At 43.6% G+C, this 18354-nt stretch overlaps 1 protein-coding gene across 8 annotated transcripts in view; it reads left to right on the forward strand.

The window, feature by feature from the left end:
- The window catches only part of TGFBR3 (transforming growth factor beta receptor 3), a 187383-nt gene that overhangs the window by 72482 nt on the left and 96547 nt on the right, over positions 1-18354 (forward strand). For all 8 annotated transcript variants that reach the window (XM_070267306.1, XM_023641670.2, XM_023641671.2 and 5 more), the window contains exon 3: positions 1723-1907. In XM_070267306.1, the coding sequence (XP_070123407.1) occupies positions 1723-1907 (185 nt within the window). The remainder of the gene's footprint in view (positions 1-1722; positions 1908-18354) is intronic.

Raw genomic sequence — 18354 nt, forward strand, 5'->3', positions numbered from 1 at the left:
CGTTTCAGACCAGAACTGGAATCCCGGAGAGTATCTGTATTATGTAGAAGTCAGGAAGAACTAACTTGAGTGCGTCCAGGCTTTTTAGTGGGTTCCATTTGGAAGGTTGTGGTGTAGTGGGTGCTATATGTTCAAGCCCCTGTCTCCCCAGCTATCGAGTGGGGACAACACCAAGCTCACAGAGGTGTGGGAGGTTTAAGTATTAGAGGTTCCTCCTTCTGGATGTCCCTCTGTCAATCCAGCCATGTGAAATGAGGCTGAAATGTAGTGGGGTTGCACCTCACATCACCATAGCAAGCTGTTTCCCATATTAGTTCCTTAGAGCCAAATCTAAGTCACCAGAATGGTACCCTAATCACTGGTCAGAGACTGGGCAGTTTTTTTTTTTTTTTTAAGCTCAGTGATTCATTTAACAAATACTTTTTGAGCTAGGCACAGTGATGGGTGCTGAGGCTGCAAAGATGCGTAACCCACAGTCATCGAGAGGTCATACTGGACGGGTGAAGACAGATGTATACACTGGTGGTTCCCGTATGGGAAATGAAACAGCAGAGACAGGCAGAGAAATTGTGCGAGGACGGAGGAAGAGTACTTCCCTCAGTTTGTGATGTTTGCTGTGGAGGTGGAGTTGGAGCACAAGAGGGTAAAAGGAACAAGTGTGAATAAAGACCTGCAGTTGAGAAACATCATGATCTGTGTGGAGACCTTTAAGCCAATTGGTGTTGCTGGAGTGGGGCGGGGTGAGGCTGGAGAGACGGGAAGGGGCTAGATCAAGAAAGGCCTTGTGTGCCAGATTAAGGTGCTCAGGCTTTATTCACAAGGCCAGCAGTTCTCGAGGGACAGGACATGCTTGCATAGATGGGAAGGGCAGGTCTGGCATTTGGATTAACCGTTCAGTTGTGCACCCCTGGCTTAGAAGGACAATGCTTGTATGGAAGGTGGCTGGGAGAGCTTGAGACCTGAAGTTTCTTTTAGGAAGAAGTGTCTAGGGACAGAGACACTGAGCTACAGCAAGTAAAGATGGGCAGGAATGGACGGATTTAGGATTTAAGGTCTGATTGATCAGAGGAAAGAGGAAGAGGAAGCAGGAGTCAAGTATGACCAGGGTTATACTTTTTCTCTTTAGGTTTTCTGTTTAGGTTCTGCTCATATCCTACCTACCTCTCTTGGGAGGATTTTTTGACCTCTGGCTCAAACTTTGCTGTACAACTCTGGCTCCAGTTGCCTCCACGCATTCTATCTTGCTCTGTATTGTTTTAAATTTTGGTTTGCTTTCCCTAAGAAGGGGAAGTGCTTGAAAGGTAGGGACTACATCTTATACTTCTTTGGGTGCAATTTTAGATGTTTAATATTATTTATGCATAATATTATTGGGTCTTTAGGCAATTTGTTCCATTTATCTCTGGTTTTCTTCTAAAAAGAGGAAGAAAGAATTGAACACAAATGTCAAATGGGAGATTTCCTCCATCCAGAGGAATACATTCATGACTTGTATGTCTAAAAGGGAATTTAAATAATCAAATACACATCAAAATCATCCAAAAGGAATTTAAGAGATTGGGATTTTAGAAGAAGAGGCTAGCTTTTTTTTGCCATTTAGTTCTGGAAACAACTTACCTTGAAAGATTATTCTAGTGGGTTGATCATCCAGAACAATTAATTTAATTGTGGCACAATTAATTGCCGTTTCTGAGGGGTTCATGTTTGTGATTGCCTCTGCAGGTCCAGAGCCCAGCACCCAGTGTGAGCTGTCGCCTGTCAACGCCTCCCATCCGGTCCAGGCCCTGATGGAGAGCTTCACCGTCTTGTCGGGCTGCGCCAGCAGAGGCACGACAGGGCTGCCGCAGGAGGTGCATGTCCTGAACCTCCGTGCCGCCGACCCGGGGCCCGGCCAGCCACAGAGAGAGGTAGGCACAGGTGCTAGCTGTCTACCCATTGCCCCACTTAGTTTGTAAAGGCACTTTTCTGCAGGGAGAGTCCTTTTCTTCTATTCTGGGTTTAACAAGGATGCTCACGTATGAACATAAGAGGGGAGGAGGACATGAAGAAGAGAGAAGGATTTCAAATTATGCATTACTCTCTGGACTGGCCAACTCTAGAACTTCTCTCTCTAGAGATTTCTCAGCTTTTCAACTTTCCTAGCCCCCCATAGTGGAAGGAATGTTCTTAAGAATTTCATCTTTCAAACATGGCTGTGAAAAACAAAATAAGGTGCCCTTTCTCTGTAACTATAAAATGTCTTTCTCATCTCTTCCTCTGCCCTGTCTGTCTTCTTTCTTTGCTTTGTCTTATGAACCCATTGCTCCTGCAGGATGAGTCAGGGGAAATGGGAACACTGGAATAAAGATGGCAGTACTTTGTACTTACATGAAAAGTCCTGGAGGGAGCGCCTTATGCTATCCAGGCAGCTTCTCGAAGATGGTGGTGATCTTAGTGGTGATGATAGTGAGCCAGGCTCATAGTGACTCAGTGTTTACTCTGTCCTCAGCACTGTTTGAAGCACTCATGCGTTTCCCCTATGAAGGCCTCTCATATCCTCATCTTACAGGTAATGGACAGGTGTAGAGACAACTCACTTGCCCAGAGTCATCACCTTAAGAGAGAAATGGCCTCCGCTTTCCTGTGGCTCAGAAATGACCTAGATTGTGGGCAGATTGTCATCATACTTCATTTACGATAACACACAGTTATCATTCGTTCTGTTTTTAAGCTTCTGTGTGTCAGAAATGTTATCACTCAGGTATTATCTCTCCAGGGAAAGAGAAACCACAATAAATTCTGGTCACAGTGAAGTGTGGGAAAATGAATGCAGAGTAGAATTTATCTTTGAGCTTTCTTCTGGTCAAGAAAGTTAATTTCCAGAACCGTTTGTTTATGTGCCTCAACCACGCTGCCTTTTTGTGGGAGTAGGAATCGGAGAGGCGAGGTGTCCAGAAGGAAAAGCAAACTGATTTTAATCTCATGAAAGTGTGCAGAGTTGGCTCATTTCAAAAACAAATCATCTAACTTTTCCAGCTATATTGGAAATTATTGTTAGTACCCTTGGTTGCTTGCCATTGGAGCCGCACCACATATTTCAGGTCCGATTTCTTTATCCCAGTAATACATCTTTAATTCTTGACTTATGGGGGAGACTTTGTGGTGGGAGGGAAGGGCGGGGAGGAGGAAATGCAGTTCCTATGAAGCATTGCTGACTCCAGCAATTCTTTAGCAGCAATAATTACTCATTTTATATATGCTTCTCTCAGAGGAACCGAGAAAGAAAAGAAAGTCTGAGCTATTGCAGAAGCAGCAACAGCAGAAAATTCTGGATGTTAAATTGTGCAGTACTGTTTTTGACTCTGACAATAGGTTCAAATAAGACTATTGAAGCAAAAGAAAAATGCCTCAAGGAATGGCAGCAGAGCTGTCTCCCACACTTGTCTTTACTATGTTAGTTCAAAATGGAATTCGTTTTAGGACACGGCAGTGCTGAAGATACATCAGATTGGCTGGCATCAAGGGACATAGTGTGTTCAGTGAGGAAATAAAGAAAGGAGGCCTGTAGGGGATCGTCTCTAAAACTTGTTTAAAAACCTGAACGTTATTCTTCTCCCTTCGGTATTTGTATAGTATATGTATGATTTTGGGTTAGTGATTTGAAGATATTTCTGAGACTAGGCAACTGAGGGAAATTGCCTTCTTGCCTTCTTTGGGAACTTTTAAGAATAGATGGTTGTAGTGCTATCCTGTTTGAAAAGAAGATGTTGGGATAAGTGATCTTTGAGAATTCTGTCCGGCTCTGAACGCTCTCGCGGAATAGACCTCGGGCTGCTTTATGTATTCAGAGTGAGTGTAGAGGGTGACGACCGAGCAGCAGGGCCATGACAGAGAGAATGAGAGAGAGTTCGTTGAAGGGTGGTCAGATGGGGGTGGAGAAATACGATCTCTCACGTTCTGCAGAGATGACTGTGGAGATGCATTACTGCAGTTGTGCAAACAGTTTTTAAAAAATCATTTGAACTGTGTGACCCAGCAGTTCTACTCCCAAGTATATACCCAAGAGAAATGAAAACATGCGTCCGCACAAAAACTTGTCCATGAATCCTCATGACAGCATTATTCATAATAGTTGAAAAGTGGAAACAAGCTGAACGTCCATCATCTGATGAATGGATAAATAAAATGTGGTATATCCACACAATGGAGTGTTATTCAGCAATAAAAAGGACGGAAGTACTGATATTTGCAGTAACACAGATGAACCTTGAAAACATTATGCTAAGTGAGAGAAGATAGACACAAAAGACTACGTATTGTATGAGTCCATTTCTATGAAATGTCCAGAATAGATAAATGTATAGAGACAAACTAAATTTATGGTTGCTTAGGGCTGAAGGACAAAGAGAGAAATGGGAGTGGATTGCTAATATATACAGGGTTTCTTTTGGGGGAACAGAAGAGTTCTAAAATTGTGATGGTTCCGTAATTGAATATGAATATACTAAACATCATTAATAAATATCAATAAATGTGAATACACTAACAACCATCGAATTGTACTTTAAGTGTGTGAATTTTATGGTATATGAATTTTATTTTGGCAAAGCTGTTTAAAAAACCATAAATCGACCTGCCAATGTTCTAATTAGCCCATAAAGTTTATCTTAACTGTATTCACTTTTTTTACCAAGATCACTTCCTCCTCCAACCTAAACTCACCCAACTCTTTGTTATTCTCGATGGATAACTGGCTTTTTATAGATATGCTATTATATGGTCTCTGCTAAAAATCACAGCTGATGTATTTTTAGGGTAGTAGTGGGAGGACCAGAGGCAGCCTTTGTGCGTGTCTTTACTGAGTATTAAAGGCAAATATTTTTCAAGATGAAATGATAAATGATGTTGCTTATAAATTAGCAAAAAGAATGCCATACTGGCTCCAAGCCATAATTGACTTTAACTCTGATCACTGAGGTGGTTGTTTTTCATGATGTCCTCCTTAAATGTGACGGAATTACTAAATCAACCCTATTTCCCCTTGGCGTGTCATTGGTGCAGGATCAGCATTAACATCTATTATAAATCATCCCTTCTCAACATTTTGCTAAATTCCTACCTCCGGGGCGCCTTAGGGTTCTTCAGTGGAGGAGAGGCTGCTGTTTTTCCTGTGTGGAGGAGGTGACAGAGCCTACACCTGGAAGTAATAACCGCAGCAGTTTGACAAGATTTGGGGAAACAGTTACACTTAAGTTAGATAAACAATTTTATAGGCTAGCAGAGAATTTGTATCAGAAACACACTTGTTACAATAATGTGTACAAAGCCCTCTGTAGGAAAGCACTGTTTTGCCATTGGCCTCCCTGCTGGGTTCTCATCAGGACAGCACAGACCTATAGTTATATTTTTCATCTGAGACCACACCTCTCATTTGTAATCATTGGTTTTAGAAACAACAGCCCTGGAAGCGAACAGGAAACTGGAAAAAGACACACTGGCGACAGAGGAGGGCAGAAGAGGGTAAACAGCCCTGAGAGCTCAGCTTTGTCTTTTAGAATAAGCAGGGACTAGTGTCATCGTTTGCATCCTATGAAAACCAGCTCCTTGTGCCCTTTGACCTCAAAGTACAATGTCGTCCCACCCCCACCCCCACCGCCCTCCTCCCCCGTTAGAGTTTGGTCCCATCAGGGTGTTTCCTGATTCCTGAGAAGGGTTAGAAGGGTTATAGTGCCACGAGAGGCTTGTTTACAGTAACAGACTTTCATTAGTTGCTGGAATGGCAACAATGTTGTTTCCTGTCATCTAATTTTTATTGTGACCTGCTTTTATGTGGCAGTGTGTCTTTTCTATTTCCAACCTGTCTGATTCCTTGCTTATTATGAAAAGTTGCTGAGGGTAGGCCCCTTGTTAGCATTACATATGTGTATAAAAGATATGGTCGTTTAAATTTGTGTGTTTGTTTTGACGTTAAAGGAGCAAATGTTAATGCATGTGCCAGCCCCTGGCTCTAGGGGTGGAGTGGGGATCTGGGAGGCTCCATTGTCATGGGAAAGGGGCCAGGTTTCGTAGCTTCACCAGTCAGAAAGCTCAGAACCTTCCAAACTTTTATGTATTTGCTTATTCTCTGCCTCATTACAAAAAAGGATTTGGGGTGGGCTTACAACAATAGACACACCAACCTTGTAAGCAGAAATGCAAAATGAAGACGAGAGAAAAAAGAAAAGGGTAGTCACTTGGTTGTATGGGTTAATGTGGTTGGTATCTCTGAGTGTGAAATTTGGCTTCGAGTTTCTTGGCAGGCAGGGCCAAATGGGATGTGTGATTAATCACACATGTGACTCCAAGTCACTTTTATTTTTTACCTTCTCTGAGGACTATGGCATAAAGTTGGACCTTTCCTGATTTTTTTTTTTGTGAGGAAGATGTTGCTGAGTTACCATCTGTTGCCAAGCTTCCTCTTTTTGCTTGAAGAAGATTGTCACTGAGCTAACATCTGTGCCAGTCTTCCTCCATTTTATGAAGGATGCTGCCACAGCATGGCTTGATGAGCGGTGCTAGATCTTCAGATCAGGGATCCGAACCTGCGAACCTGGGACTGCCGAAGCAGAGTGCATGAACTTAACCACTACACGACCAGGCCGGCCCCTCCTGGGTTTTTTTGAAAGCAAGAAAGACTGCAGTTGGGAGGAAAGGAAAGAAGTGAACACATCTAAAATGCTCACTGTTCTGCTTGCCTCTTAACAGCTCCCTTATCCCCCAAATAACAGTAAGAGTAATAATAGTGGCCAGCCCACCTGTGTTATCTCTGCCTGTCGTCACTGTCAGCCAGAAAGGGACGGGGCTAGGGAGGTTCTACAACAGATCCTGGGTTGTGGAGCTCGATGCTGAGCAGGGTTAGTTAGACTCTACTGTCCACTTCCACTCCATTTCTCCTTTACTTTTAGCTCTTACCTTGTTTCTGGCTACAAAACCTGCTAACCAATCTAGCTGTTAGGCGAACCAGCAGGTCTCAGGGTTTGGGTTCCCTGCACAGGCTTGGGATAACTCTTTCTTGTCCTCCTCGGAGTCCCTCTTCATTCCCTTCTTCGTTTGCATCCTGGCGGCTTTGGGGCCGCAGGAGGGTTGGTCTGTGTGTGGCAGGTCTCTTTCTTCCTTTCTGGTTTAGGAGATTATCATATCAAAGGTCAGCAGTTATCAGAGGCAGATCTGAGCTCAGGAGCCTTGAACTCTCTGCGCTGTTAATCCTCACGCTGAATGCCCCCCCCCCCCCCCCCCCCCCCCCCCCCCCCCCCGCTCATCTGCTGTTCCTAGTTGCTCATTCCCCAGACAGACCCCCCAGGAGCCTTTCAGCTGCCTTCACAAAAGCAGCTCACCTGCCCTCTGCTTGTGACCCACGACATCTTGTAACCAAGCTTGCTTGAACTGCGTGATAAGGGAGAGCACACGCATTAAGGGACTTCCTGCTAGGAATGAAATGCAAGAGCTTCAGTGTGTGGACTTGGGCATGTGATTTGACATCATTTTTGCTTATTTTGAGGAGTTTGGCAGTTCAGGGATTAAACATTTTGGGGATCCCTACTACCTTCCTACTTACCTACCTATCTATGTGTAATCTTTGCCATTTCCACAATGGCACTTTCTTCCCCCCCCCCCCCCCTCAGTTATTAAAATACAGACAGAGCAGTGCAGGTGTGGGAGAGTGGGTTTGTATTTTACCTTTGCCCCACTGCTGCTAGAAAAACTCATACACAATTTCAACACTTGCTTTTTGGAGAGTGCATATGTGAGAGCAGAAATATCAAAAGGAAACCAGCACACTAGCTACATTCCTTCTCTATCTGGGGCATTTTTTCCTCTGCTGTTTTTCATGAATGACTTCCCAATGCTAGTCCTGTGTATATGCAAGAAAAAACCCCAAAACAAACTCAGGGCTGTGTGTGAGACGTCTTAATGTGTAGTACGTGCTAAGCACGTGTCAAAGTAAACCTCTTACCCACAGACACTGTATGTTGGTGAAATTCAGTTACTAAATAAATACATTCCATGTATAAACAGTGCCCGGTGTTTGTTTAAATGGAGGTTGCTTTGGAAAGCACCCCAGCCTGACAGGTAAGACGACCTTGGAACTGGCCATTTTCTTGGAGACCTACAGCAGATAAATCAGAAAGTTAGACTGACAACAAGGGTCTCACTTCTCAAAGGGCATTCATCTCTTTCTCTTTCTCTTTCCCTCTCTCCTTCTCTCCTCCCTTTTCTCCCTCTCCCCATCTCCCTCTCATCTCCTCTTCCTCCTCCTTTCCCTCTCCCCCCTTCTTCCCCTCATTCATTTGAGCTTTGCTGTGGAAATTTCATTAACTTGAGAGACAACTGAATCTGACTCTTACATAGGATTGGAGAGTCTAAATGAATGGGACACTCACCTCATTTAAAATGAGTTGCCCCTTCACTTGAAGATATTCAGTGCACTTTAAATGATGACACCCCACTGGGCAGTGTGAAGGTGCCAGGCCAGGACTGGACAGAGGAGCAGGGTTGGGAACAGCAAAGCAGCTAGAGCTCCGGCTGCTGTCTCAACAGAGGACAGCACAGGCCAGGTACAACTGACCAAACTAGTCAAGGATGGTTTCTAACATGTTGGGGCAAGATATGCAATCTGAAACTACAGCTAACTCTCAAAGAAGATTTCTCCAAAAACCCAGTCTGGGAATTTTAGAAAAAGTGAAAGCAGAAATCAGAGCAATAATAGTAAACACCAGAGATTAGCAAACAAATCAGGATATAAGCTCAGCAAAAAAGTTACAACATTCCTACCAAGACGCTGGCTGGCCACATCACCTAAGCCCTGTCATTTATCATGGCACTGTTCAGATGCTGTAAAATTGCCCTAGGAAAGCGGGCCCCCTGCCCCACCAGAGGGATTCAGCCCGGTTGGACTCTGCCAGTTTAGCATGAGGTAACAACCGGGTTATTTTCTGTGCTGGTTGAGAGCTGACAGACTGAAAAAGCCTCTTGTTGCTGCCTCTTCCCCAGGCTCCGTGGAGAAGAGACTGCCCTTGACCCCTTCTAAAATTTGTCCAGCAGCAGCATTTTCCAACCAGTGCGGAGATTGTCTCTATGGAAGTTAGGGTTACAACCCTGAGCCGTACTATGGTTGCCATGGGAACGTCTCTTGACTTTTAAAAAATTGTATAATTTCCTGAAAATGTTGTTAGAAAATGATTCTACAAGAGCAGCTTCCACATTTGAAAACGTGACTCTTTGCTCTTAGAACTTTTTGGAGAGTATTTAAAAAAGCAATAGACCAAAGTAAGGAGCAGGTCTACAAATCTGAGACCCAGATGTGCCACTTGGGCAGATGCCCGGTTTGTGTGTGTGTGGAGTATCCAAATATTCAACTTGTACTTCCTCATTTCCATTGCTTATCTGCTATGTTGACATTTTGTTTGAGAATAAAAGGAAATTTACTGCTCATATCTCATTTAAATATTTAAATTCTGCAGAAGTATTAATTTCAATCATTTCCCCTACTGTGTCTTCTAAATATTTCTGTGAAAATTAGATACATGTTTAATTATTTTGTGATTCTTTCTCCCCCAGTGAAGAGGCCATGTATGAACTTGGTCCTGCTGACCGCCTCTCGGCACCCTCCTATTTCTCTTTTCCTTTTCCGTCTCACTTCTTGAGTGAGTGAACGTCTGTGTGTCCTGCCTTGTCTTCTCTCTCTGCAGCCTGACTTCAGCTCTCCTGAGCTTATCTCTGGGGAGTCACTGATGATGTCCTCTTGGACCAATTCATGGGATGCTGGGACTGGAGAGGTGCCCTGGAGACAGTCTAGTCCTAACCCCCTTACGGAGGAGACCAGGGCCAGGGAGTGAAGTGATGGCTTAGTCACTGTCAAACAAGAAATTGGTGTCAGTGCTGGACTGGAACCCAGGGACCCTGATTCTCTTGCAGAGGTCCTTCTACCATACCACCTTTCCCCACCTATACTCCTCCTCAGCTCCTTCAAGGTTGGTTAAGCACCCCATTTTCTGGCTTTCTCTCTGGGTTTCAGAAATTTTACCTCACCCTGGTTCTTCTATCTTTCCATCTGTTTCTGTTTCTTTCCCAGCTGCTCTTCTTTCCTTCTCCAGCGTTCTTGACTGAAGTATGGTCCTGGGCCCTCTGTTTTTCCCTGTCTACTCTCCCTGAGGTGACTTGTCTGCTTGGAGGATGTGGGTTGTCAGCTGCATGCCAGTGACTCAACAGAACTCTCTCCAGCCTTCTCACGTGGTGCTCCTGTCAGCTCTCTATAGTGCCCCACCTCTTGGGTCCTACCTCAAGCTCCCAGGGGCCCCAGATGGCTCTGCTTTTTTATTTATTTATATTTTTTTGAGGAAGATTAGCCCTGAGCTAACGTCCGTGCCCATCATCCTCTATTTTGTATGTGGGGTGCCTGCCACAGCATGGCTTGATAAACAGTGTGTAGGTCTGTGCCAGGGATCCGAACCAGCAAACCCTGGGCCGCTGAAGCAGAGTGTGCAAATTTAACTGCTACACCATTGGGCCGGCCCCTTGAGGTGGCTCTGGAGGAGTGCCTATCAATGTGGTTCTGTCTGGTGTCAAATAGAGGAGTCGTCTCAGCTCTGTCGCTTCCCAAGTGTGTGTCTCTGGTTGGGTTACTTAATTCTCTGAGCCTCGGTTTCCTCCTCTGTAAAAGGGAGATGACAGTAGCAGTTATTTAGAGGTTCGCTGTGGATGGAGAGATGTTTCTATGGTGCTTAGGGCTGGCATGTGTGCCTGGCACACAGGAAACAATCAAATGGCTGCTCTTTTTATTATCTCTAAAGTTGAATGTAAGAACCTTCCTAAGCCCGTCTTCTTACTCCAGTGCTGGTTTATCAATCCAAGTTCCTTGACCCATCAATGTCACTGCTACTGTCTTGGGACTTTTGAACCATCTTGGAACCATTCCCTTCAAACCCTCTATTTGGCCAGTCACCAAGTTTTATTGACATTTCCTATGCAATTTCTCTTGAATTTCTGTGTTCCTCTCCACTTACCCTGCAGCTTCCTTCAGCAGTCTTCTGGGACTAGCATCTTCAGCTTTAGGCCCTGATTCTTTCAGGCTACCTTGTGGACCACTTCTTCTTCTTTTTTTTTTTTTTAAGATTTTATTTTTCCTTTTTCTCCACAAAGCTGCCTGGTACATAGCTGTATATTTTTAGTTGTGGGTCCTTCTAGTTGTGGCATGTGGCATGCCACCTCAGCATGGCTTGATGAGCAGTGCCATGTCCGTGCCCAGGATCCGAACCGGTGAAACCCTGGGCTGCCAAAGTGGAGCACATGAACTTAACCACTTGGCCACGGGGCCAGCCCCCTGGACCACTTCTTAAAACCAGTTTTCTCTAAGTAATACTCCCATAATTCATTAATTTGTTCATTAATTTACAGACTCATTCAATGAGTTATTCATTGAGAACCTACTCTGTGCTAGGTAGACACTCTGCTAGATTCTTATTCATCTTTATGTCTTCAGCACTTACTGGAGGTCGAGGGACGATAAGTTTAATACAATGTGGCAAATAATATGACCATTATTTGTTGTAAAATTAATAAAGTTTTGCAGGAGCCCAACAAAGAGAGTGGTAATTCTACCTGCAGGTGAGGGAAGGATTCCCAGAAGAGAGCGTTTGATGTTGAGGCTTGAAAAGTCAAGTAGAAGTTGCTGGGCAGACGAGAAGGGAGGCCTCAACATATACGGAGGGAAGAGCAGAAATCACGTGTGGAGGAAAGTTCTTCCATGTACACGGTGTGGCTAGTGTACAGATCAAGGAGTGGCAAACTATGGCCTTTAGGCCAAATCCTGCCTGCTGCCTATTTTTATATGTATATAATTTACATATTGTAAAGTTCTGTTTGGAGTATACCAGTCAATGATTTTTAATATATTTATTGAGTTATACAACCATCACCACAATCTAATTTTAGAACATTTTCAGCACCTCAAAAGGAAACTTTGTACCCATTAGCAGTCACGCCCCATTCCCCGTGCCTGCATCCCCTGTTCTAGGCAACCACTAAGCTACTTTCTTCTTTATAGATTTGCCTATTCTGGACATTTTCCATAAATGGAATCATACAATATATGTGACTTTCGTGACTGTCTTCTTTCACTTAGCATAGTGCATTTGAGGTTCATCCATGTTGTAGCATGCATTAATTATTTCATTTCCTTATATTCCTGAATAGCATCTCATTGTATGGCTATACCACATTTTGTTTATCCATTCATCACGCTGATGCCTGTTTTTGTAAATAAAGTTTTATTGGAACATAGCCCCACCCATTCATTTATAAATTGTCTGTGGCTGCTTTCTCACTATAGTGACAGAGTAGAGTAGTATGACAGAGACCTGCATGGTCTGCAAAGCCTAAAATATTTATAATCTGGTCATTTGCAGAAAAAAACTTGCCAACCCCTGGAACAAAGGTTAGGGGGTAATGGTGGGGTGGGCTGGGGCCCAGAAGTGGAGGATGAGATTGGAAAGGCTGCAGGAGTAAGGATTTGGACTTAATCCTGTGGGTCAGTGTTTTTCCAAGTGTGTGTGATATGTGAAACCCCTGCATCTGAATCCCTTGGAGATGTTTAAGTGCAGGTTCCTGAGCCTCCACCCTTGACCTGTCAGCTGATTCATTGCCCCACACCCTTTTTCGTAATTCCACCTGAACTTCTTTCTTAACTCAATCCTTGCCATGTTAGAAGCCCATGCGTAAGTCAGTCTTAACTCTTCAACAAACCCTTTCCTGATTCCTTTACCTTCCTCCACCTTCCTCTTTTCTAAATGTTGTTCTGAGTCCTCTCCTTCTCCCTGCTACAGTCTGCGCCTCCCTAGAATGGGTTTTGGTCACTGATTGACCACATATACAATGGTGGTTGCATAAGATTAGTAGCATGTAGCCTAGATGTGTAGTAGGCTATGCCATCTGGGTTTGTGTAAGTACGCTCTGTGATGTTCGCACAACATTGAAATTGACACATTTCTCAGAATGCATCCCCGTTGTTAAACGATGCATGGCCGTGTATGTTTTCTTACATATTTGCTGCTGAATCATGAGTGTTAATCTTGCACACACAGCTAGTGAGTGGACTTCTTACAAGCAGGAACCAAGTCTTGAACCTGTTTTGCCTTGTGCATGTTGGATCCTTGCATGGTGCCGAGGATGTTATTTAAAGTATCACTGTAAGTCGTCTTAAACTACTCCCCTTTTCCACAGCGTACCATTATTTGGTTTGCATTATATCGCTGGACTTGATGCTTCCTCCTCAGGCCCCTCCTAACTGCTCTGGCTGAGCAGGTCGCCTCCCTTTTGTATTACTGCTTTGATTTATTTTTTCCTAATTAAGTTTCATGGTACTACAGTTTACTCCAAATTCTGCAGATCTGTGTGTCACTCTTTCCCCAGCCCATTTCTGAGTTTTTGTTACATTTTTCTTTACTCTTACGTATTTTAGTCGTCTGCTAGTAAACTAATTAGTACTTTTCCTCAGTTGGATAAAAAGCTATAAATGGTTTTTGACTCCACGCTGCTCCTTTGGTTAGCTCATTTGATCTGAGCTGGGTTTGAAGTTGGGCCATCCAGAATGATCTGTCCTCCTGATGTAGGGGGCTGATTCCTAGCCAATTCTTACCACTGCTGGAATTAATTAACCTTGATTCCTCCAATTGAAAGGGCGTTTTACTCTACTCTGTATTGTTAGATACCTAATAACTTGACTTTTTTTTTGCTCAGTGAGCACTTTAAATATCCCTGCCTGTATAGTAATTTGTTCCCTGTTTAATGTGGCTTTTTCCTTTGTTTACTCTGGACTCAAGTCTTTGTAGCTTGTTTTCTAAGTCAGCTCAAAAGTTGCTGGTCATTGGATTTGGCAGCCTTTTCAAGCTTTACCCACCAGAACCCTACAGGAAGTTGTGTGTCGGCCAGAAGAGTCTGTTTATTTAGAGCATGGTGTCCAGCAGAAGCAATGCATTTATGAGGGTCTGGTCTTAAAGACACAGGAATCTGAATCTGTGTTTGGAAGACCTGCTGCTTTGGCTTCCATTGTGGTTTATGTGCTCTGTGCTTTCCTTTCCAGACTGCCGGGGCACCTCAGCTAGACTGTTCGTTAATTGAAATAGTCCTTTCCCTGAGATCCTTGGCCTTGTCGGAACTGCTAAAATGTCAATGCCCAGACACTGGCTAGCCCTTTTAAGCTCATAAGAATGGGATTAATTTTTTTTTTATGAATTGTCTTTTATAAGTTTATTTATCACCATTTTCTGATATTCTGGTAGGATTTTGCTCTGAGTGCCCTCCTGATTTAGAATGCTAAAACTAAGTTGAAACGGCTATATTTTGACTCCTGGGTATGGTTCTTTGCCCACAGTCATCTGGCATTATCTGGGTTCTAGTCCAAGATGCCCTACAATAGTGCTTTATATTTATGGCCTTTTTCACCTGAACCACAGAGTCCTTTGGCTGAATCTAGACTTTTAACATCCCTTGGAGGAAGAGAGACAAATTGCAGGTATGATTTGGCTTCTTTTGAAGATAGGCTAGATTAGATGTTGCCGGATCTAACTATGAGCCAGGGAGAGCCAGCTGTAGGATCCAGAATCACTGCAATAGCCTCAATCTTGCCTGGAGCCCAAGCACCACGTCTTGCACATCAAAGTTTCGTTTCTCTTTGTTGATATGTGTACACTCCCCCAATTCTTTTTGAATTTGCTACAGCAAGTTGATGATGTGGCTGTAGGTTTCACACTGGGCTTGCCACAGGGTAGGTCACTCAATACCTGTGCATTGATTTAAATGGAAGCTGCATTCATATCTTAAGAGGTGAGCGCCCCACAAGTGTGACCTCACTCCTAGTGGTATGAGCACATATGCAGGTGCCTTGGGAGAGACGAATAAAGAGATATGGCAGCTGCTGAGAGGACTGAGAGGGGAAGGGTAGTGAGAAAATGAGGTATCCCACTTCTCAGCCTTAGCCACGCTCCTGGGCAGTGTGTCTTTTAGTGGGCTGCAGTTGGATTTTTATCAAGTGGAAGTTATGTTGAGATTTCTGCCTCAGAATAGCTCCTAAAGAGCATTGACTTTCTTGAAGTCTTAGATAAATTTAACACTTTATAGTAAAGTTGAAAACAATACACATTCTGCTCCTACTCATCTCAACCTCAAGTAGATAGATGTGCAGGCAGTGCTTTCCTTGGGGATCAGTAGCTTCTGAAGATAAAGGAGGAAGCTGAAGTCTGAGGGAGCCATAGGTCAATCTGGACATGGACATGCATGCTTTGATGTGAGACATATGGGCATTTAAGGTGTCTCCTTTGCTTGCCATGCTGAATCTCAAATTTGGGGGTCTTCCAAAATCAAAGGCGACTGAAGAGCTTAATTTCCCATGGTGAGTAGTGCTTGGGCATTTTGCGTCCATCATCTGGCCCCAGGGGACTTTCAGGGCCAATCAACCTCCCTTGTATTCTGAATACCCCAGATTTTCATCTGGTGCAGTTGGCCACAGGGCTCTGCCTGTTCCCCACCATGAGATCTTTGGGCGGAGCCTGGCCCCCTTAGAGGCTTTAGTGCTGTCCCTGTCTTGCTCTTTGTGTGTTGTTAGTGCATCTGTTGCTATTTATTTTTGTTTCCTGCTTTCGTGAGGGTTGAAGATTCCACTGTTTTTTCCCTTATCACTGCTGGTTGTTAAGATAGAATCTAAATGATGATAATATTACCATTGTGAACAAGTATTTCTCTGAAAGGATCTTTCTTGTTCATTTTTAATGCTGTTAAGATCTAATTCCCAGCGTTTTAGTTGGAAGGTGTTCAAATTTCCCAAATCATAAAATCTTTCAGAGCCTATTCCGAGTCACTTTTTCTTGATTCAGTTCTCCTCTTATTTACATTTTTTAAAAAACCCAGCCAATTTCCAAATAGGGAAATGACCTATGTTTATTAGAACCAAAGTGATAGGGAGCCCTGACTTGCTCTGGGGCTTTTGGATGTGTTTTGGAGCAGCATACAAGGGTAGTTTTTAGTCCTGTTTTTGCCGTGTGTTCTTATATACATTTCCTAAACACTTTCCCTGGCTTGGTACTATTACTGTGTGTATATCCTACATGTGTTTCCTATTTTTTATGACTCATACTTACGGTACTCATAAAGATTTATCCTTTATCTTGGCTGTGAGTAATGAGCTCACTTGTACATTTCCAGCAGAGATGTGGGTTGGGAATTTTGCGTTTAATCCTGCAGGATAGGCCTCTTGAAGCCGTAGTGCAGGAAGCATGACAAATTCATCTGCAGGTACTACTCCCCTCTCCCTGAGGAAACAGTCAACTCAGTTCTTGTAAATTTATTAGTTTAGGTTTTCCTTGCCCTTTGCCCCTTTTAGCCATTTTGCTGCTTATGAATGAGACCACCAGAGGGTGACTAGATGCAACAGATGCTCTACTCCTTTTCCCTGCTGGTAACAGAGTTAAAGGGTTTGGTGGAGGAAGAAATGGAAATAATTAACTCAAATGATATCTGTATTATATGTGGCAACAAATACCCAGGGGGTCTTCTTGTGTTCACATTAACATTCAGACCCAAGAGACTATCACAGGCCATAGGTGGCTTTAGCTTACTCAAAAGAATATGGGATAAGGACCATAGCTTACAGTAGGCAGCATGGCGTTCCTCTTTTTTTGGATACCTTGTGGCTGTCTACACATTAGTTATACAGCCATCTGGAACTCTCCAGTGGTGGCTCAAATGCCATGAGATCTACATGGAGAGAGAGAAAGAGAGCGAGAGAGAGACAGAGTGAGTGTGTGTGTGTGTTGTCCTGGTTTAGAAGCCTTATGCTTCCCAGGAGCTGATAGGCAGCTATGATCTGTAGGAATAGTTTGCATGGTGCCCACAAAGGCCATGCTCAGTTCACAAGAATCACTGCTCTTGGGGAAGCCCCCAGATATCTCTTCCTATCAGATGTTTTTCCAATCCTAATACAATTTACCAATCAGGGGTAGTTTTTACTACAAGCAAGTTGCCTTTTGTTATAGTTGACATATTGTTTTAGATTACCAGGGTTACACAGTTAAGAGAGTTAATGGAAGATCAAATTCTCATGTAAGAGAGGAATAAATTTTGCTCTTGGTCCACACTTGTGGATTTTCTTCTTCTTCTTCTTTGTATTCCTGACTGTGGTAGGCTAAATAATGGCTCCCAAAGTTGTGCCCACATTCTGATCTCCCAAACTTGTGAATGTTACAGTAGGAATATTCAATAGACAAGATCTTTGCAGAAAGTGATTAATTGAAGGATACTGAGGTGAGAAGAGTCTCCTGGATTATCCAGGTGGCCTCTAGATGCAATCACATGTGTCCTTATAAGACAGAGATCTGATGTAGACAGAGCAGGAGAAGGTGCCCTGGCATGGAGGCAGGGGTTGCAGTGATGGGGCCACAAGCCAAGGAACACCAACAGCTGTGAGAAGCTGGAAGAGGCGAGGAGTGGGTTCTGTCCTCTGGAAGAATCTGGAAGGGATCACAATTCTGCCGACACCTTAACCTTGGCTCAGTAATACTGATTTTGGATGCCTGGCCTCCAGAACTATGAGAAAATAAATTTCTGTTGCTTTAACCCACCAGGTTTTTAGTATTTTGTTACAGCAGCCACAGGAAACTCACATGGTCCCTGTCTCACATTAGCTTGGGAGATTATCTTGAGTTCCGTGCAGCTCTCCTGTCCCGTTTTGTTCACTCCTCGTGTTCATCTCTGTAAAGGATACTACCACCCATTTGCCAAGGCCAAAGACCTTAGTATTATGTATGACTTCCTATATTTTCTCAGATGTCACATCCAATCCTGTTTATTCTACTATAAAAATATATTCTGAATCCACCCACCTTTGACCCCCCTGCCCCTACCATCCCCACCACCACCTTTGGTCTGAGCCACCATCACATCCTTACTTGAGACGCAGTGGACTCTCACCCAGGTCCCTTCAGAGGGCAGGATCTGGAGCTAGAATGCCCATGTTGGAAGTCTGGCTCCACTGTTTATGAGCTGTGTGACTCTGGGCAAATTATTTAACTTCTCTGTGCCTCATTTTCCTCGTATGGGGATAATAATAGTGTTTACTTCATAGGTTGCTGTGAAAATTAAATAGTTAAAACATGACCAGTGCTTAGAATAGTGCTTGGGATATAATAAACACTCCAAAATGTTAGCTTCTATCATTATTAGTTAAATAAGATCTATTCTCCAGATAGATGGAATGAATGATCCCTTTAAAACTTATGTCCAATCATAGAATTCACCAGCTCACCTTCCTGCAGTGGCATCTTGTTACATTTAGAGTGAAGTCCCCAG

This window comes from Equus caballus, chromosome 5, assembly GCF_041296265.1.
Source record: "Equus caballus isolate H_3958 breed thoroughbred chromosome 5, TB-T2T, whole genome shotgun sequence".
Lineage (NCBI taxonomy): Eukaryota > Metazoa > Chordata > Mammalia > Perissodactyla > Equidae > Equus > Equus caballus.